This window comes from Mercenaria mercenaria, chromosome 19, assembly GCF_021730395.1.
Source record: "Mercenaria mercenaria strain notata chromosome 19, MADL_Memer_1, whole genome shotgun sequence".
Classification (NCBI taxonomy): Eukaryota; Metazoa; Mollusca; class Bivalvia; order Venerida; family Veneridae; genus Mercenaria; species Mercenaria mercenaria.
The window spans coordinates 37,893,730-37,916,379 of NC_069379.1; the positions used below are offsets into that span (position 1 = coordinate 37,893,730).

Sequence of the window (22,650 nt, forward strand, 5' to 3'; positions counted from 1 at the left end):
CTCATTTATGATTACTAGAACCTTTGTCGCCAATCTTTATTGTATTATTTTGTACTTTGACCATAGCATCTATTAATTTATCGTTAGTAAACCTGATTATCAGAAATACTGTCTCCAGTGGTTGTCAATAGTTTGAAGGCAAAGAATGGGGACAATAGTGTAATAGTTACACTAATTACATGTACATTTTGTACGCTTTTGTTATAGACTTTAAGGGTACATCATAAATTATTATGCCTTGTTAAGCTTTAGCATTTGTTTTTTCTTAGAATGCAACATTTTGACCCTCATTAAAACGATGAAATTGAGTATTGGTTGTTCGTAAAACGATTCTTTTAAAGAATAGCAAAATTAATTTAGTGTGTAAGATACAATAGTTATTTAATAGATAATGCATATACATGTACAGTTAGGTAATTGTTTAAGAAAAAGAATGGAATGTGTTTAAACAAAACAAAATAAATGGAGTAAAAAGACTGTATTGAGGAAAGGGGAGGTAAAAAGGCAGAATATTGCTTCTGTTACAGTTTCCTCCCTTTAACAGTAGTTATTATTTCCTGATGAATACAGTATAATGGATTTATTGTATGTAAATGGGGACAGTCTAGTCCAACTTTTCAAAATTTAGATTTATGAGGCATTGAAACATGAAAAATGATTTTGTGAAGAGAAAATGTTTTAAAATAACAATAAGTCCAGTAAAAATGTCTTTATTTGATTGAAATTTGAACATTGTTATTGTGTATTTTCAGATATCTCATCACAGTTCGCTAGCGGAGCAGACACGGGTCAGAGTACACTAAATGGTCACTGGTGTACGTTAGCATACTGGGAGCTTAGACAGCGTATGGGACGTCTTCTCACCGTCTTTGACTCATTTATAAATATATACGAATATCTACCTCGTGGCGACGGACTATGCCTTCAGGTGTTACAGGAGAGTGCCGAAACCGATTCAGTGCGACGAACTAGAGAAAAAATTGGATTTGGTGTTATTTTAAGTCGAGAGGGTGATGCAGTGTGGCTTTATAATCGGTCACAGTTTGCCATATTTGTTCACTCACCGACGTTGGAATGCCCAAACAGACGGACGTTAAATGTTTGTAAAGTGATGCCTGGATATTCCTTGAAGATTTATGATTACAATCGTAGACATTTTTTGGACAACATTCATGACCCAAAATATCTTGACGGGCCCTACGACCCGTTCTCTGTCAGGGTTAGTTTTGCAAAGGGCTGGGGTCCGCACTACTCCCGGCAAGTCATAACATCGTGTCCATGTTGGTTAGAAATCATGTTAAATATAGACAGATGATAGTGACTTCATTTTCTGCACTTAATGAACTCTGCAAATAAATATTTGATAGGATTTTAGTGCACCCTGTGAACTCTGGAGGAAGTGCCCATTGCTAAGCAACAGACATTTACGTTACACCCTAGCAACCAATTTGATAGACGAAAACAGGAGAAATCTTCTTTACTGTAAACATTATATTTCTGGTGGGCATTAATTTCAAGGCATATAATTTTAAGTGGGGGCTGAATTTCATGGTTTTTGAAGAATGGTTGCACTCTTAGTTTTTCATGGGCATTAATTTCAAGGGGTAAAATACTAATAAATGGGGATATATTTTCATTTATTGCGATTAAATCTTTACTGATATCAGCATATCTTACATATTTTATTATGTCTCCCGCCACACAGTGGTGTGGGAGACATATTGATTTACTCCTGTCTCTGTGTGTGTGTGTGTGTGTGTGTTTGTATGTGTCTGTCTGTCTGTCTGTCTGTCACAAACCTTGTCCGCACTCTAAAGTCAAACATTTCTCATCCAATCTTCACCAAACTTGAACAAAATGTGTGTGACCATAAGACCTCAGCCAAGTTCGATAACTAGCCAAATCGGCCCAGGCACTTAGGAATTATGGCCCTTGAATTACCGAGGATGGGCCTTCTTACTTTTGTCTGCGCTCTAAGTCGAACATTTTTCATCCGATCTTCACCAAACTTGAACAAAATGTGTTTGCCAATAAGTCCTCAGCCAAGTTCAATAACTAGCCAAAACGGCCCAGACACTTTGGAATTAAGCCCTTGAATTACCCAAAATCGGCCTTTTAACTCTTCAAAGGTATATTTGTAGTGAGTAAACAGTACATAAAGACAGACTTACTATTTAGATGATTAGACAATTGTGGGAGACATGCGCTTTTCTCAAAAGCAGCTCTAGTTTGTTATTTATTTTCTAGAGTACAAAATGTTCCAAGATACTTAGTTTTCTTTTTAGTCACAATTTGTGAAATGAATCTTTTGTATATGATATTTTGACATGAGAACATTTCAAGTAAATTAAAAATTACAATGGTCAAATGTAAAAGAAATGACTGCAGTGGAGATAAAGTTCATCCATGCAAAATAATGCCCATGGAAATAAAAACTTTGTTGATACTTGATTTACACCCCTTTTTCATTGGAAATCTTCATCAGATAGACTGGTTTCCTGGAAGAAAATGTAAAAAATTGGATTCTTTTGGAAATATTTTCAAAGTAGAGGACCATTCCGCCCACTGAGATTCCCAGTGGAAATCGGGGAGTAAATTAAGTCAGGCCTTAATTTGATATTAAACAGTTCCTGATAAAAATGGCATCAGTTGCTATTGGTGACTGACAAGTTTGTTTGTGACTTTTTAATTTGTAAGAATTTTCTGAAGGTACTTCATGTTGGACAAATACAGGCCAGAGTAAGGAGAAAACATTTTACATAAAAGATGTTTTAGTTGGTAGCATTATGTTACCATGGTAACAGTACATAAATTACCTCACTTTATCAAAGTAAAGACATGACATTTGTAGAGCTCAGGTTTTATTTTTATTATTTGCTGAAGAGAAGTGTGTTGTACCTTACTGTACAATTGATTTAGGCCCCTTTTTAATACATTCTCTGTTATTCTAGTTTCAAATCAGACTGATTAGCACTTTCGGAGTTGTCTTCTGCTGAAGAGGTTATAAATTTGAGGTTGGAAACCAGTCTGAAAAAGAAGCTTTGTCATTGGTCAGTTTCAAAATTGTTCTCAGAAATAGCCAATCAGATGCTTGAGTTTTCAGACTGGTGTCCAAACTTAAGATTTTTATTACTCTGGCTCTTGTTTTTAAACCCCAAGAGTCTTCAAGGGGTATTATACACTTTTTAAAAGATAAGAGAAATAAGATACCACAGTGTGCCTTTTACTTGTTTTAAGATAATTATAAAAATGTTGATTTCAGTCTGTTTATAATAATAAAGCTACAGGGCTGGGTGAAATACAGAACAATTTTTTTTGTACTTTTGCACAATAAATAAGAGAGTTTCTATCATCTTACACAAGATTTTAGTTTTTAGAATTTGGACTACAACCAAACATTTTAATTCCCTTATCGTAACTTGGCTTTTGGTGTAACAGAAACTCGCTGCTTTGGCAGTGTGTACCAGGCATTCAAATTTCAAGATATTTTTCTTCGTTTTAATCAAATTTAAAAGAAAGTGCCTTTATGAAATTTTTATTTGTTTTTATTATGTTTTGCAAAGGTGTTAGGAGCTTTCTTGTTGATTCTATAACTGTAGGAATGATTCGCTATTTGATAAAGTTTAGAGTATTAAGTGATAAATGAACCTCGAGGGAGGGGAACTTTCAGTTACTTATGGTATTAGAAGAGGCAGATTGTTTTCTGGGATAAGTCTTTGTTTATACACTAATATCTCAAGATTCTATGATAAATCTAATAGAAAAGTAGCTAGATAATTTTGTTAAAAAAGTTCTATCATTTAGTTAGTGAATCAAATTTTTTTAAATAGTATTAGTCTTCAAAATGGTTTTATCCTAGATATTTAAAAAAAAATTAGAAAAATAGTATTACTTGGTTGTGACTTTTTTCTAGATTTTATTTTTTAAAAGGAGAATATCCAGCATTTGACACAATATTTTGTATCTACAAAGAGTTTGGTGAAAGATTAGAAACTGGCGGAAAAAATATTAAATAAGCACCACAAAATAAATTATAAGCATTTAACCATAGCCTGCTGGCGGCAATTGATTCTGCCTTTGCGACCAGTGCAGACCAAGATCAGCCTGCACATCCATGCAGTCTGATCATGCCAAGTCTTCACTGTTCGCTATTCTGTCAGTAAATTTTCAGTGAACACCCCTTCGAATAATAAATGGTACTGCCCAAATTGAATGATGGACCAGTCCATTTTAGAAATATAGCAGGGTAAAGGTTAAATATTAATCAGTGTATGTGTAATGAAAGGTGTGCATTGTACCAAGCAGGTGTGCTGTTTTGATGGGTGTCATTTTCTTTCCTTACATAGCCGGGGCTTCGTGTGGTTCTGGAACGATCTATATATGAAAAGAATGGGAACCACTGCCTTACCCTTGCATGATCGTAAGAGGCGACTAATAGGGTCTTAACACTTGGTTTTGCTGTAACATTGTGATTCCAGCAGGTATGCAGATTTTGATTCCATACCTCATGTTTTTATTTCGATGTAAATGAGATGTGGAACCAAAATTTGTAGTCCTGTTTGGAGCCATATAACCTATACTGTGTTGGTGCGCCGTAAAACCCAAATAAATAAATAGAAATAAAGCAGGATAATGGTTAAATATTAGGTGTGCTGTTTTGATGGGTGTCATTTTCTTTCCTTACATAGCTGGGGCTTCACATTATAGTGGTCTGAAATCACATTCTGTACAGATGGTTTTATCTTTTTAGCTTGTCACATTTTCTCTCTCTTTTTTTTTTTTTTTCACTAATTTTAATGTTTCATCAAAGCTCTTTGTTATACGAAATATTTTTCAAATGTTATCTTCTAAGTTTTAGCTTCAGTGAAGTTTAAAGAATTGTGTAAGAATCTACAAATATATACTGAGTTGTTTTGATCAAAGAAACTAAATGGGAATTCATTAAAGAAAGTGAAAAAAAAAAAGGCAAGACAAGAAGTTTATAGCGCTTATTTATTTGATGCAGAAATTGTCTTGTTTTGAATTCATGTCCTGATGAAGTTCATATAATCCTTTAACCTTTAGCCTGCTGGCGGCAAGTGATTCTGCCTTTGCGACCAGTGCAGACCAAGATCAGCCTACACATCCGTGCAGTCTGATCATGGTCTGCACTGTTCGCTATTCAGTCAGTAAATTTTCAGTGAACACCCCTTCGAATAAGAAATGTTATTGCTCTGATTGAATGATGGACCAGTCCATTTTAGAAATTTAGCAGGCTAAGGGTTAATAAGTACATATGTACTTAACAGCATTTGAAATAGAAGATAATTTTAATTACTGTAAAATCATTTAATTTCGTGGGCATGAAATTTCGTCGTTTTGGTCCAAATGGCAATTTCTTGGGGATATGAATTCGTGGATTTCAACTTTTGAACGTAAAATGAATGGGAAATATACTTGTTCGTTGGGATTAAATTTCATGAATTGACTCAACCATGAAATCCACGAAAATTAGTCCCCCACGAATATTAATGATTTCACAGTATATGTAGCAACTTAATATTGGCAACAATTTGAAATAAAGGATACAAGTCTTGCATACACAGGATATTAAGGACGTGTCTGCAACAATTTTAGGTAATGACACATGTCTGTATTAACAGTTGAAAGTAAAGGACACATTTCTATAGCAGTTGGAAGTAAAGGGCACATGTCCTCAACAATTTTAGATTAAAGGCAAATATCTGTAATGATTCTTAATAAGTGAGTCTACAAATGTAAACAAATGACACATATGTGCAGCGATTTTGAATAAAGGACTTGTGTCCACAACATCTAAACAAAGGACACATGTCTGCAATTTAAGATAAAAGGCTCATGTCTGCAACAATTAAGATAAAGTACTTTTGTCCACAGCAACTAAATACAGGACACATATCTGCCACAATTTTAAAAAAAGGACACCAGTCCTGTCCATAACAGTTTTGAATAAAGGACTTGCGTCCACAACAACCAACTAAATAAAGGACACATGTCCACAACAATTTCAAATAAAGAACACATGTCCACAACAATTTTAAATAAAACACTCATGTCCACAACAGCTAAATAAAGGACACGTCTGCAGCAATTTTAAATCAAGGACGTGTCCACAGATAACGACAATTTTATATGAAGGACACAAATTCCACATAAAGGACACGTATCCACAACAGCACTAAATAGAGGACACATGTCCTCAACATTTGGAAATGTAGTAAGAAAAAATTGCATAGTTTTAGTTACACTATTCAGATCATTTGTACATTGACTTACCCAGATTCTCTATAGATTACATTTCTTTATGCGGGTTAAATTTTAAATTTTTCATTTTCATGTAGCATCATTGTTTTCATGTTTCATTGAGTGAATTTTCTTTTTGTCCATATCATATTTAAAGCCTCATAATGCTCTATATTGAAGAGAATTCTCCACAGGTATTTATTCTCAGATGGAGGTCTAGTTTTTCAGCCCAAAAATCAGTACCCATTGACTTACATCTGTGCTAGAACATAATATTTCGAACAGTTTATCACACATCACCAATTGACAAATAAGGTTAAACATACAACTATACCCCATCTTTAACAATTATCGTACTGTCATTTTTAGGTGAACCTCAAAATTTACACCATGGATTTAGTCATTCTGGTAGAATTAATATTGAATTGCCTCCCTTTTATGAAAATGAGTTTTTGTTACACAAGTTGAATATTTTCCAAACTTAAATTTATAGCAATATAGGGCTTTAAATCTAGTTGAAACAATTCATCAAATAGTTGATTTTTTTTTTTTTTTAAGTCCATCACATCTCTTAACAAATTGTTCATATTTAAACTCATAGATTTTATGTTTGTTTCTTGATTTTTGTTAGTGCCATATGTAAAATGTATGTTTTTAAGACAAGACAGTTTTAGATTTGCGTAAAAGTTCTGCCTTTTTCTTTCATTCCGAAGAGAAAGTATTTTTGATTTAGAAATACGATGGATTTTGACAGCATATATCTATGTTTAAATATCTGTTGTAGTGATATTTTTTTCTGGAATTTTTTGGATTTTTTAAGCTTTGTGAAAAAATACTTGTTAAAATGTTAAACTATTGAAACAGTTTTCACCCATGAAATATAATTTGGATAATATTGGGGGTGGGGGGGATTTTTTAGCAGTAAAAATGCTATTCTGCATTTACACTGAAACTATATACCATTCCTTTCCTTGTAGTAAAATTATATGAGCTACTATATGTGATAACTGATACTAAAAAACAACTCGCAGTTGTTTGTAAATACGCAAGATGTTGCCATCAGCCACAGGATGTTGCAAGCCATCGTATTTTATTTCTATCAGAAAAAATGTTAGATGGAAAAGAGTACATTATGAAATGAAATTTAACAATTATCTATTTTTGACACGCAAACTTAAGGGCGTGAACATAGAATTTGTTTTAGCTTTGCGTGATGAAAATGGTTTTGACAGTGAAAATAATAGTCACATGTTGCACAGTCATACAACCTTGAATACGTATGATTGAAACAAATGTTAAATATTTGCCTTCTGTTATTTATATCAAAATTTGTGATACTTCAGACAAAAGGTTTTCATCCTTACAACTTTTGTTATTTTAAGAATAGAATCGCCCTTAAAATTACAATGTTTCTTTTCCAATGACGGGAACCATATTTACTGCTATGGGTATTTTACCTATATGTTAGGGAACCAGCCTTACAATTTCATGTATTATAACATTGCTATAAATGTTCTTGTTTTTGTTTTTTGATATAAATGTCATTGTTCTTGTCATTTTGATTAAAATAATCTATAAATACTCACCCATAAGTCAGTCTTAGCAAAAAGATTCCCATTTTTTGCTCTTACTCTAGCAGAAGGTTGTGTCCCAAGGCTATAAAACTAAGTTTGGAGACCAGTCTAAAAACTCTAGCATCTGATTGGTTTATTTTGATTTCAAATTTTAAACTAACCAATGGCAAGGCTCCATTGAGAGACTGGTCTCCAAATTTAGTTTTCAAATTCAAACAACTTATAACTGAACTCGACTTTTGGGTGAATATATATGGTACATGTGTACTAACTACCAGTAAAATTGGTGGTTGTAGAAAAAATAATAATGAAAACATTCAAAAAATTAATAAAAATATGAAAAAATATATACTGGTTGTATTTTACTTTGGTCATTAATACTAAAGGAAAGACTGTTCAGATGTAAAAGTAAAGGGGAGTGATGGTCTTGTTGACAAAAGGTCTGTCAGGCTTGAAGTCATTAGGGGTCACCCCCACAGTGCTGTGTATGACAGCAGTACTAGTTTTTCCAGGAAGCAAAATTGATTGGTTTAAATGAAATTCAATCTTAACAAATGGCTGTAAAGTAAACCAAAGAACAAAAAGATGGTCATGAAATGAAAAGGATGCATAGATTTATTCTGAACTAGTTTAGGATACTTCACCATCATTTGTCAAAATTGAAGTATGTTGGCATATCACGTGGGAATTGTACATTTTTTTTCCTGTGCAAATGTCGAAAAGAGAGTTTTGGCGCTGTCTGTTTGGAGTCCTATTAAACACATAGTTTGGAGTATTGGAGACATATTTACCCCTGTAAGGAAAAGTAACTCTGCAAGTTTTGTTCAGACTGCCTAAAACAAGAGTTATGGCTCTTGGTACTTGCATAGTGTTAGCTGTAAAGGATTTGCAAATCACATTGGTTGGTTTTTGCTCCATAACTTCAGTTAGGAATGAGATCACTGACCATACATATGAAGATATCTTTGAAACGGGTCAAGGCCAAGGTCGCTATTACTTAATGTAGAATCAGGTGTGCATTATGGTCACCTGGGTCAATGTCAAGGCCGCCATTACTTAATGTAGAATCACATGTGCATTCTGGTCACCTGGATCTAGGTCAAGGTCGCTGTTACTTAATGTAGAAACAGGTGTGCGTTCTGGTCACTTTGGTCAAGGTCAAAAGGTCGCTTTTACTTTGATGTAGAAAAGAAATGCCTTTTCACCCAAGAAATAGGAATGAAGTATTGCAGTCAAACATGGCATAAAGGTAGCTTGCCGGGAGACCAATGTTCAGCTGCGCTTGGGGTTGCTAGGGTGAACGTGTAGCTCACTGTTATTAAATATAAAAGGAATGGTTTTCACACAAGACTGCTACATGTAGACCAAACTTGGTACATGTATAGTATGCAGAGACCTGTTAGAAATGAAGTTGTTCATAAATCGTATTCTCCTGCAATTGATCGGAAACCAATTTTAGCCTTGGTGTGTTTGTTTCCTTGACTTCTGACCTACTTATCCCCATAACTGACCACAAACACGCATCCTGTGAAGTTTGACAAATCTAGGTTCAAGCGTTCTACAGTTTTTAAACGGGAATCTGTTTTAAGTCTCAATGTCCAACTGACATTGAACTATGACCTACTGACCCCCAAAACTGTACAGATCATTTATTGACCAGACAATCTTCATAAGAAGTTTGACACTAATATGTCAAGGCCATTGTACCTAACTGTGTTGCCTCTATAAATAAAGTCTTTATTATTATTATTATTATTATTATTATTATTGTGACATTGACCTTTGACCTACTGATCCTTAATCTACTCATCACCGGCCAGAGACGATCGAAATTCGTAGGTTTAAAAGCGTTCTCGAGTAATTAAATGGAAACCAGTTTCAGCCTCTAAAGATTACTGTAACCTTGACCTACTGACCTTCATCATTTAATTGTCTTCAGCAATCATCCTATGAAGTTTTAGCATTGTCTGAGAGTACGGAAATTTCGTGGATTTACGGAACAACCAGATAGGAATGACAGACTTGGGCAGCATTGTCATTCAGTATAATAAAATTATGCAGTGACCGATTTATTTAAATTTTATTTTCAGTTTTTCTGTCTTACATACATCATAGATGATAGAATAATAAAATGATAGAATAATGGGATGGCAGAATCGTAGTAGGGTAGGATAACAGAATGGTATAGTGATGGGAAGATAGCATAACTGTATTGTAGAGTAATAGGATGGTAGGAAAATATGATGGTAAAATAATAAAATGGTAGGATAATAGGGTGGTAGGATAACAGGGTGATAAAATAATAGGACGGTAGGATGGAAGAATAATAGGATGGTAGGATAACGATTGTAGGATGATAATACATCCCATTACTTCGCTTCCAACAATCGCTATACTTCATGGTAGAAAATGTACGAAACAGCATTCCATATGCATTGGATATTCATTCAATGTCATTGAATGGGAGCGCTCTAAACCGAACGGAAATCGGACCAAAGTTTAAGTCCAGCTTAAAGGGGTACTAACCCGAGGGGTTAGGTTCAATTTGAATAATTAAAGCGAGGTAACTCAAACAGAATAATATAAGTGTAAGCACACAGTTGCTTCCCTCAAGTTGAACTTCTCCTTGATCTTGTCTCAGTTTAGTTCAACATATTTACGTATGTGAGTTACACCTAACCTAACTATATGAAACGCATGCGCATTTAAAGAATTTCTGTTTTGTTATCTTTATTCAGTTGTTTTAGTGCTGTTTACGCCATAAATCACATTTCATCATCTTCATCGTCAAATTCAGCCCCTTCATTCACTGCAGCTGAAAGGAAAATTATACATTTGTAGGTTTATATGCGTAGAAGCTTCGTTTTTTTTTTCATCAAACTTAAAGGACTGCCTTTTTACTATAACAGATAGAAACTCCGTATACTGCAGAGAATACTATAAACTAAGTCCAATGATAATCAAATTAAGGTAGTGGATGCGTAATCTGGAAAGACATGTGCTCGTTCATTCATCCGAGGTATGCCGAACTGAATTATAAGGAGGGTACGTTCTCATACGGAAACTGCCGAATGTCATTACGGGTCAATTACCTTAATAAGATAAGACAATTGAGATATATCGAGACCGACTAAAGAACAATAAATTCATCAAGCTAAAAAGTAACTGGACTATGAACAGCTATATTAAATGTAAATAGCTAATTTGTTTTTGAAAATTAAATATTAACAATCATAACAATAAATCTTTTTACCCAAATTAAAATCGATAATCTCACGAAATAAATAAAACATACACATAATTCTTAAATATCTAGGGCCCCGTCTGTCTCCATAAATGTTGGTCAAAGTTTTCTCCCGTTGTAGAATTGAAAATTCTGCTACTGGTGGATAAAATTCATCAAGCTCCGTTGCTATTGGTGGAACACTAGACGGAGGCGGGTCAAACGAGTCCATAAATGACGCAACTTCTTCAGATGTGATTTGCCGATCGTGAAACGAGGGCGTGTCGAATGACGTTATTCCATTCTCTGAGGTAGGTGGTAATATTATTGGTTCAGGAATTCCTTCACTGTTTGAAACGATATCTCTGATTGGCTGGATAAATTTTGGAGGTGTGGCATTCTTTAAAGGAACCGTGCCCACAATTATCAGAATAGGAAGACGCATATTAATATCTTCCTTCGGGCAGCAAACCTTTAACTGAAATGAATACAATTTTCATTTTCAATTTTGATACCAACATATTTTATATATGAAATTTTTTATTGTTAAAAGTACATGATAAATCACTGAATATTATCGTTCAAAGGAAAACACTATAAAATCGTAGACTAAAAGTTTATGTACAGAAATAAAACTCTCAAAATATTCTCTCACCGCTCCGAGCGTCAACCGTTGTCTGTTAGTCTATGTGACGTAATTTATAATGCTTCATTCCAGTCTTTGTTCAACTGACAGTCATTTCGAACATGTTAGATGTACCAACTTTTACTGTGTTTAGACTATGATAAAAGTCAGCTTCATCTTCCCTTTAATTTACAAGGGAAATGGAAACATTTGCACACCGACGAAACCTTCGGCCAAACTTACCTCTGCCACATAATCTATATCAATAAAGGAGCATCCGGGCAACGACGTAACATGAAGTTTTGACGGCAATGTTAATATTTCATTGTCATATATCTCTTCCCGACCAGCTTTAATTTTACCCCGTATCTGTTCACAAATGGTCTGCTTCTCCCTCGTGTTTGATTCAAAAGGAACGTCGCCATATGTTATTATCTACAGAAAAATGACAAAATAAAACAGACAGAAAATTCTGCTAACGACCTTACATAATTTGCAAAACTTCAATAACTAAAATAATGAAATAATTACTTAACGTGTTGGTTTATTTGCATGAAAGCCTTTTTTTTCGATGAATTTCCTTCAGTCTAAATCTAACCGTAGCCCTATGGTACGGCATCTAGGAACCTGTCAGTGTGGTTAGATGGGGCTTGTGATTACTTTAAATCATTTACAGTCATTAAATCATTAGAACAATATAACTTAACAAATAATATTCTACCATTAACTAAGATATGTTATATTTTTTCTTTTTTGGTTTATAGACCTTTTTACAGAGAGCTATTTCCTTAGCAACGGGAGACAATTTTCGCGCATGCGCACTCTACGTAGGGCAAAAAGACATGACCGCACAATATAAATTTCGTTAAAGTTATATTGCATTTCAATCTATCGGATCAATAATTAGTTTGTTTTATAGTAAATATCCACCGCAAGACAAGGAAAAATATATATAGATTTTTTGCAAACCCACAGCTGATATACCTTAACTAATGAAGTTTAAAATAAAATGTTCAAATAACAAAGTTCAGTCTTTGATTTTGTATTCAATTATACCCAAATGGGGATCAATTCATTCGTATTAAAAATGATAATCATCTTAAAATTGTTATTTTTTATTTCTACCGATTCTTCGAATTTGAAAGTTCTTACTTGGCAATATCAAAGTGGTTCGGCTGGTGAATGCAGCGGTCAGATTTGACGGGGGGGGGGGGGGGGGGAAGGGGAGGGGAGAGGTGTTCTACTTACATTCTTCATCTGTTGTTAAACGACGTTCCTATTCTTTGCGGAATTCAAGTTTATCATTATTTTCTATTAGATCACGGGTAATGAGTGCGCACGACACATTTTCGATATGAAAAAGATCAAGCATGTAAACATAAGAGACAAGTCAAATCGCCGTAAAACTGAATTTACAATAAGGTTAAATTTAAAGATCACGAAATTTAATGATATACATATATTCCAGAATGTTGTAAAGACTGGGATTATATTAGGATTCTGTGTAAGTTGAGTGTCTAATTGTTTATTTATTAGCAAGTGATAAGAAATAGCTGAACTGTGGCTATTAATCTAGACATGGTTGTAAACCGGTTGTAAAGGCATTCTCTCTGCAGTGTAGTGAGAATGTTTACCTGTTTCAAATCACGTGATAGGGCTATTAATACGGAGTATAGAGATAAGTTCTTAATACATTTTTCCTATTTTTCTAAAAAGCAATCTTTTGAAATAGTAAAAATCTTATGCAATTTTCAGCTCCTTATTCCTTTATGTAAGCCGTTTATTAACTGTCTTATTTTTCTTTTATTTACAATATCATTTTTTCATTGTCACATTTTAATAACTTCTCCTACCAGCTGCAGAATCCTAAAGCGTATCAAATATAGTCGCCGGTTTCTACCGGCGACTAATAAAAAATTGAAATTTATATTAGGTATTTTCCTCAGTATGTAGTTATAGTCCTTGCTTTGATTATTATTATCTTACGAACTTAGATTTTTTAACTACACTAAATAAAAGGAAATGTCCATTCAAGTTCTAAAGTATATTCTTACAGATTTTAAAATACCGGTACTATAGTCTAGATATCACGTGAAATGTTTATTTTTGATTCACAAAACACCTCCGCCACGTGATATATTAATCCGAGTGCGTTCTTATTATGGCATTGATGACCGAAGGCATAAAAGTATGTCACATCAAAGCCATCTTATGACATTTTTAAATGTAAGGAACAAGTTTTATATTTGTATGATGAGTGGAAATAGACTGGAAGTGTTTGTTCTTTTCTGACGAAAATAAGAATAAAGCAGGCTTTTCAGGTAAGATATAACTAATAACATACATGTCTTTAATCATAGCATACTGTATAATAAATTATTTGACTGAAATCATCTTTATAGTGGCAAAACAATTCGTAATATAATGATAATTTTATATAGGTTTTCTTATCGTTGAGCGTTCTTTTGCCACACGTAAAGAGCGCATGCGCGTTAAAATCAAAACATCCGTGACATTGCATAGCGACCAATAGTTTGTGTTAAAAGGTCTATTTTCATAAGTTTCTACCTTATAAAATTTTATCTTTGTTGACTTTATACTTGAGACGGATCCATTGTATATTTCAGCATCGCAGAAAATGGACTCGCCCGAAACGAAGCCACGCCTATTTATTCGGAAAGAGGCTGATATGGTACCTTGGTTCAGACAACACCCACAAATTACACATGAATCCTCGTCTTCCGCCGGTTCCTTGAAAAGTATTTTGCTTCCGTGAACAGCGTGCTTAATGTATATTATATGTACATCTTTTAGTTAATTTTAAACTGATAGCATATATAATTGCTGCTCTTATACAACATGAGGTGGAATTTTTCTCTTTGCATAAATTTGCATTTTTTAATTCACATACAAAGACATTTGAAAATACAAGAATATTCACAAGAGTTTTAAAAACGCAGCTTGTCTACACTGCAACATGAAATACAATGAAGTTTGATTCTTTTTTCTGTTTCAGAATTGAATTTAACCCAGCTAAATTTCTAAAATGGACTGGTCCGTCATTCAATTTGGGCAATACCATTTATTATTCGAAAGAGTGTTCGTTGAAAATTTGCTGACTGAATAGCGAACAGTGCAGACCATGATCAGACTGCACGGATGTGCAGGCTGATCTTGGTCTGCACTGATCGCAAAGGCAGCATCACTTGCCGCCAGCTGGTTAAAGGTTAATGATAAGTTTTACTATTAGTGATTATATGTGATCCGTAAATGTTTAAAGTTTGCATTCACGACAAATGTCAAGACATTTTATACCACACCATTGCTCCCTGAACGTTGTTCAAATCTAGTGGTCGCTCCACACCAAATTCTACTCTCCCCGACTGGTCAAGTAATCCCCATACACCATGAATCTTGGCCTTTACCCAATATCGTACATAGCCATGCATACCTAGAAACAAGAAATATTTCTGAAACATTGGATAAGTATTTATCACAAAATTCATTATATTTTACAATCACTGAAAATACTCTAATCTAATAAAGCATCATTAACTGCCTTAGTTCGTGTAAATGATAAGTTATTTTACACCATGTTCTGGCATAAAACATGAATGAAGCCCATGCTAAATTTGGCTAGAAGTAATCACTGTTATCCTTCAAATGAAGATCGTTATCTATGAATTTATTCCGAAATCGAAGATCTCTTTTTTTTTTTCCATTAAATTACTTACATTTTCCGTGCAAAGAAAGAGGTAAGGTAGCAAGGTACACTTAGATGCGAAAATTTTTGGCACGGACGGTCTTAAATGTAGCGAGTCGCAATATTGCACTTCCCCTATGAGCAAAATTTGGGTGGCTATTTTATAAATTGCGTGCATGTTTTGTGCTTTTAATTAATGGCAAGATCAGGATTCTCATACAAGAATAAAGAAAGTTATCAAAGCGAAAGGTTTACATCATCCATGAAAAATAGCGTGCCAGAATCATCAATTTTGCACCTTTTGAACAGTCTACAATGATCCCGCTGCAAGAACACTGTCCAATTTTATTGCATTTCTTAATTTAATAGTCCTTACTGAACGTCAGGACATAAACGGAATGGGGGCCCATCCAGCTCGTTTTTTCGGAAAATAACGAAAATGTTCCTGAGTATCAATCAACAAGCACAGAACCCTTCCGTGAATTGAATTTTTCCGCGAAATGGAGTCTCATTGATCATACAAAGCTACCAGCAGTTAGTTTTCCGACTGACATCAGAACATACATGTATCGGCTGTATAAATTTTCTAAAGAATTAATAATCATTATCTCTCACCTTAATTTACAGACATCCAAAATCACGATGTTCTCTTTATAACAAAAATTGATGGGGGGGGCCAAAATTCGAAAGTGTACCCTGCTACCTAACAAGGATTGCTGGCAAGGACTTTTGCAATATTTGCGCATGCGCAATATTACCGAACCTAATGTAAGTCGTGCATATTATTGCAATGAAAACACGCGAAGCATTTAAAACTTTTGTTATACCTTCAAACGAAGACGGTATATTTTGAGGTAGATCAAACTTGTAGTGAAACACGTGTTTTCCGCTCTCCAAAAATTCCAAGTGAGGGATATCTTTATCCGGGGCTGAAATTTTAAGACATGTATAAATGCAAATATTAGATTAATTGTGAATAATTTGTAAATATTTATTTTGACAACAAATACACTTTTAAAACGCAGGCACAACTAATTCAAAAAGTAGTTATAAGATAGCACGGCTGATACAAAATTTACAACTGAACACCCATTACACTGAATTACAAAAAAAATGGGTTGTCCGGTCTTGTTTAAGCATTGTTTTCTGGAATCAGATTATAATTAATGTTCAAACTGAAATATGCAATACACCTTTCCCAAACACAATGATTGACTGAGTTATATACTCTTCTGTCTCATACAGCTGTCGTTCCTCATCACCAGTGCCCTCTTTCCATTCCGCGTGACATCTTCCCCTCACCTTCAGCTCGATTCCTGTAATGTGAAAAATAGCTCTTTCACATTTTTAATGGTTCAAACCAATATGCCTAAAAGCTACGTTGGATCTCACATTAAGGAAGACCTATATGATATAAAAGGTTAATAGGAATGCAATCAGTGGTGTAACTATAGGATAGACTACGTACTCACATGAACTAATTGGTCAGCTTGAATATAGTCATTGGTGTAACCACGGACTGGACTTCTTTATTATTCATTATTCATCCGCTATTTTCCTGAATGGATTTTTTTTCTGTTGTGCAAACTTCTTTTGAGTGTAGTAACAAGGATTCTATTGATTTTCAGAAATACACTTATAACTCTGAAAGTGGGTAAACCCATCCTCCGAAGTAAAGCAAATTTTATTATATAGGAAAATAAGCTTTAAATGTGTGATGAACAATGTGGATTCACTACCTTGTATTTTCAAACTCCTTCTCAATGCAATGATAAGTTTGCCGAGTACAGTCTGACCCGCTAAGAAATATCCGTCTGTACTGTTTTCCAAATTTATTTCCAGTTTATCCAGGGTACCCATTGGGTAGGCTTCCTACATGTACATTTGGTCTAAGCAAGAACGTATAAATGACATCTTCCAAACAATAATAACGTTCCAAATAAACTATATTTAACCCAACGTCGGCGAAAAACGTTAACTCGAGCAGAAATTTCAATTCTAGCATCTAGCCGAGCTGCTTCAATCACCTGCACGTATTTTGCATGATTTTCCCCTAGTAGTACCTGTATAAGATGATCAGAATATTTCTTATTTCAAAAGCGATATTAAGATGAACACGGGAACGCAAAACGATAGATAACGCTATAAATCTTCTGTCATGTCCGTAAGATGATAACCAACGGGAAAAGAACAATTTCTACCGACAAAAAAAATGCTAAAAATGTATTTACATCCATTTAAGTTCTGCCTATCTACGTCCGTATTGTTTCAATTTGGAATTTAGTAAGTTACGCATGCGTGGACGACATCTCCTTCAACAACATTTGCTTATAACTTATAAAATTATAATCTTTACATACAGCAACCAGTTAAATAATTCACAAAAGAAATACATCCGATGTTGAAGCTGAAACGTTTAAAAATCACAAATTTAATTGTATCTAGTAAGTATATAAAAGATATAACATTTATATATATGCGGAATTTGATATTTCGGACCAACTGTGTATTTACTATAGATATTGTTTAACGATAATGATCGATTTATAGATTGATTTTGCGATGGATGATAATTGAACTAGTTTTGCAAACACGCTCTAGTTTATTATTTTATTTGAACTTCGGCCAGGTTTAAGTGAATCATAGTATCAGAAATGACACTTAAAAGGCTAACAATAACTCGTTCGGTAACCATTTTACAAATACACGTTCAGGCATGAACACACTAAATAGCCGGAGTTCTTTATTCTGTATAAAATTGACAAATTTCCTATGGCTGCAGCTCACATCAGGACCCATTCTAAATGTCTGTAACTTAGATGTGCCTGAAAATATTGTCAGTGCTGAATAAAAATCGAAAAAAGTGGGTGTCATATTTGATGCAAGACAAATATTTTAGTCAAACACAACAACTGCTAAATCAGTTTTAAAACATGAGACAATTGTAGTGGTGGTGTATGACCTACGTTTTCATGGCAAATTCTGTCATGCTATTATTTCATTATGAAAATGCTACCTAGATTGTCATGTGGTTTCAGCAGAAATTGCCAAGTAAGGAAAATATCTCTACAGAAAAAAGCCTGAAAACTGTTTGAATCTGTTTTGTCATTTTCTACTTAGAACCCAGTTGTTCGAAATTTCAACGGATGAATAAGCTAATAGTCGATTGATTTATATTTTGACACTTATGAAGACTTAGAAAAACAAATGTAGGAGTTAAAAATTATGAGCTCTAGAAAGTCTTCACTGTAAAATTAAAACATCATACAACTATTTCCCACCAAGACTGTTATTTTGAATCAAAATTTAACCGGTGATTAGTTAACAGCAGGTTAAAGTTTCGAACAAATGGGCCCTGCTATGCATACAAAATACGCATTCAAATGGTAAAATATGTTCAATCTTACCTCTGACTACTCGAAATTATCAATTATTTAGACTACAAATATGAATGGCCATCGTCATCTGGCCAGGTTTCATTTTTAACCAATGCTCTCTTAAAGGCGTGAACACATTAAATAGCTGGTTTTCTTTATTAGTCCCCTACCGGTGGAACACCGGAGGGGACAATAGGAATGCCCTCCCTCCGTCCGTCTGTCCGTCCGCAAATCCGGTGTAATGAAGTATTTCGACCCCCATAGAATAATGACCCCCCGGTCATTATTCTATAGAAAAAGTGACCCCCGGTCATAGTATTATGACCTCCAGGTCATAGTACTATGACTCCCCCACGTGAAGTAAACTGAACCTCACGAAGAATATTGACTCCCATAAAAAAACGACCCCCGGTCATTTGGTCAAATTTAGTGATAACTCAATTATCTAAGGCCTGATTGCTGCATTTTATGCCCCCACTCGGGGGAGGTGGGCATATAGATTTGCCCTTGTCCGTCCGTCCGTCCTTCCGTTTGACCATTAGCCCCAGATACCATCACTTGACACAGAAATCAGTGCATTCCGCAACGGGAAAAGGGATTCTATTTCTAGACGCTGTATCTTGGTGTATACATTTTTTTCAGGAAAATAATAATTCACAATACGTTCACAAAACACGCCAGTGTCAATAATCCCTGCAAACTTCGGTATGAAGTAATCTTCAGAAGAAAACTGCACAAGAAACTGCTAGCATAGAACATAGTATTAATAGAAGTTGCAATACTTAGCAGTGGCAGTAAAGTACGGTAGCGGCAACAATAGAAAGTAGTAATAGAAGTAGTAGTAGTAGTAGTAGTAGTAGTAGTAGTAGTAGTAGTAGTAGTAGTGGCAGTGGTAGTGGCAGTTGCAGTAGCAGCAGAGGAATAAGTGACAGCAACAACAGCAGCATGAGAAGAAGAGGTAGATGTACAAAAAAACAAAGAAAAATATCAAACAGGGAATGCCACGCACCAAAAGCGCAGCCTCCTCAAAACGAACCCCCCAGCACGCAAACGCGTGCACCACACACACACACACACACACACACACACACACTCAAAGCTTACACATCAGGATAAAACGAACAACACACACACACACACACACACACTCAAAGCCAACACATAAGGACGAGACGAACAATAAGCATACACACACGCGCGCACACAAAGTCAACATACAAGGACAAAACGAACAAACAAAGGAACACAGTGGGGCACCGCCTTGGAACGGTCAGTTGCAAAAACACCACTGGGGAGCTTAAACCGGTTTATGGTGCGCACCCAACCTCACTCTTACCGCCACGATGTTCCAAAGACATGGGACAGTGTAAATAAAAGTAATCCCTCCAGGTGAATACAAGACGTATTACTGGAAGCAGGTATAGTAGTATCAGTAGTAGCAGTTGTAGTAGTAGTAGTAGAAGTAGTAGTAGTAGTAGTAGTAGTAGTAGTAGTAGTAGAAGTACATGTAGTAATAGCAATAGAAGTAGCGGCACCAGTAATAGTAGTACAATCAAAATGTTACTATTGGCAATGGAGGGTATTAGAGTTGTAGATCTAGTAAAATTGTCCGTTAGGTTTGGTGGAGATCACTTTTTAATAGATACTATCGTCGAAAGTCTTTTTAGGAGCCGGTGTTTTACACGGAAAGAGTAACTTTTTTAAATAGAATAATGTCCGGGAATCGATATTGTATGAGAGTTCGAATGTAGTAATTTCGACAGTGAGTATTTTACATGGAAGGAGTCACTTTTTCTATAGAATAATAACCGGGGTCGTTATTCTATGAGATTCGAAGGGAGTCATCTTTAGGGAGTCAGTATTTTACTTGGAGGGGTCAGTTTTTCTATAGAATAATGACCGGGGGTCGTTATTCTATAGAGTTTTCAAAGGGAGTCAGTTTTTTATAAGGGGAGTCAATATTTTACAGGAAAGGAGTCACATTTTCTATAGAATAATGACCGGGGGGTCGTTATTCTATGGGGGTCGAAATACTTCATTACACCGGATCCTGCAATAACTCAAAAAGTATTCAAGCTAGGTTTATAAAACTTGGTATGTGAATAGAGGGCAATATTTAGATTATGCAGGTACATGATTTATGTTTGTAGGTCAAACGTCATTGTCACTATTAAAGGTCAAGTAAAAATTGTTTTTGCTCCATAACTTTTATATGCATTGATGGACTATCTTAGTGTGAATGTTCCCCATAATGACACAGTGTTTCAACGCATGATCTATGCTTGTCGGTCAAAGGTCAAGGTCACTGTTCAAGGTCAAGTGAAAATTTGCTTCTGCTCCATTACTTTTAATTGCATTGAAGGATTTTAGCACTACACAGAAATGTTCCCCATGATTAGCCCATGGTTGTCGGTCAAAGGTGTAGTGTTTTTTTTTTTTCACCGGCAGGGGACTTCTGCATTGCCATTGCAGTTATATAATTATAACTGACATATTTCCAATGGCTGCAGCACACATCAAGGTCCATTTTAAATGCCTGTAAATTACATTTTCTTGAAGAATATTGTCAGTGCTGAATAAAAATCAAAAGAAAAGTGGTGGTCATATTTAACACAGTTACACAGTCTTTGGAGTGAAACTACTCACCGAAAATATGAATTCACTTATTACACATCAACTTGTGCCTGACACAAGGAAGATCTAATGTAATACGTCGTTCCAGCTAACACTGTCCAATCACTAAGTAGTTAAAGGGAATTCCTATAGTTTTTTATGCGCATCTTTCTGCGCAGCCTACACTTTCTATGGAAAACTGAACTGAAGTCAACATTTGTTGAAACATGTTACAGACAAACTTAAATATGAGGAATTTTGAATGAAATAACAGTTATATCAGTAATGAAATGTTGAGACTGGTTTATATTGTATTGACAAGTATCATGCCTGACAGGTATCTTGCTATTTTTGTGGTTGTGTTTTCACATCGCATTTTAGTACAAAGACAGTGTTGTTCATATAATGTAAGATAATTGACTTAGTACTGATAAGACAATATCACCTTTCAGATTATTTAGTATTCCATTATAGAAAGAATTGAGAATTTTTAAAACTTTTTTTAACTTTTAGCAGACATACATGTAATCAATTTGGCCAGGTTCGCGCCATTTCCGTCCGAACAGGTGTTGTATTCTAGCGGTCTTAACATAAAATTTAGCCTGGTGACCCATACATTTTTAGCCATTTTTATGCTTACAATACAATTATCTATACAGAAGAAGAAAAAGAAAAAATTCTATGAAAGAGTTTTTTTTCAAAATTAAAAAAAAAGTATTCTTCACTATGGGTATTTTTCATTGAAAAAAGTTCACAAAAGTAAATATGAAACAATTTTTTTTTTCATTTGTACCCATTATTGTAAGGATAGAGTATTACAAATATGACTATGATATCAAATAAGTATATAATAAAATCTGTAAAAAGAAAAAACCGTATTGTGCTGCCTGGATGTATATTTTGGTTGGTATTTATAAAAAAGCAGAAAATTATGAAAATGTTGAAAAATCGCTGACAGTTTCAGCAACAGTGGGTGTGTTCAAAACAATTTTTCACAAAAACAAGCCTGGTGACCTATTGTTTTTATTTGTTCATTGTTTTGATCACGAATTTTCCTATCTTATATGTAAATTTAAAAAAATTCTATGAAAGGAAAAAAACTATAAGAATTCTCTTTAAATGATTAATACTTGATACTGAATGGACATATTCCACGGTAATTTCTCTGTGGCGTGTTTGACGGTGCCCAGGATAGTCAGGACCCCTAGCCACTGCCTAAAAATAACTGATACGGTACGGAACGGAACGGGGGAAAGAAACAATCAAAACGGAAG

The 22,650-nt window shown here is 34.7% G+C and overlaps 2 protein-coding genes across 4 annotated transcripts in view; one reads left to right on the top strand and one right to left on the bottom strand.

Annotated features, from left to right (window-relative positions):
* The window catches only part of LOC123542911 (mothers against decapentaplegic homolog 6-like), a 37,795-nt gene extending 29,613 nt beyond the window's left edge, over positions 1-8,182 (top strand). For all 3 annotated transcript variants that reach the window (XM_045328959.2, XM_045328960.2, XM_045328958.2), the window contains one exon: positions 753-8,182. In XM_045328959.2, the coding sequence (XP_045184894.1) occupies positions 753-1,315 (563 nt within the window). In that variant the 3' untranslated portion in view covers positions 1,316-8,182. The remainder of the gene's footprint in view (positions 1-752) is intronic.
* On the bottom strand, positions 8,176-17,873 carry LOC123542912 (arrestin domain-containing protein 3-like). The gene is made up of 8 exons (XM_045328961.2): positions 17,126-17,873; positions 16,580-16,702; positions 16,214-16,315; positions 15,004-15,134; positions 14,252-14,434; positions 11,927-12,118; positions 11,131-11,536; positions 8,176-10,650 (listed from the first exon to the last, which is right to left on the bottom strand). The coding sequence occupies exons 1-8, from the start codon at positions 17,244-17,246 to the stop codon at positions 10,601-10,603; spliced, it is 1,308 nt and encodes a 435-aa protein (XP_045184896.1). The 5' UTR covers positions 17,247-17,873; the 3' UTR covers positions 8,176-10,600.
* Between the last annotated feature and the right edge of the window lie 4,777 nt (positions 17,874-22,650).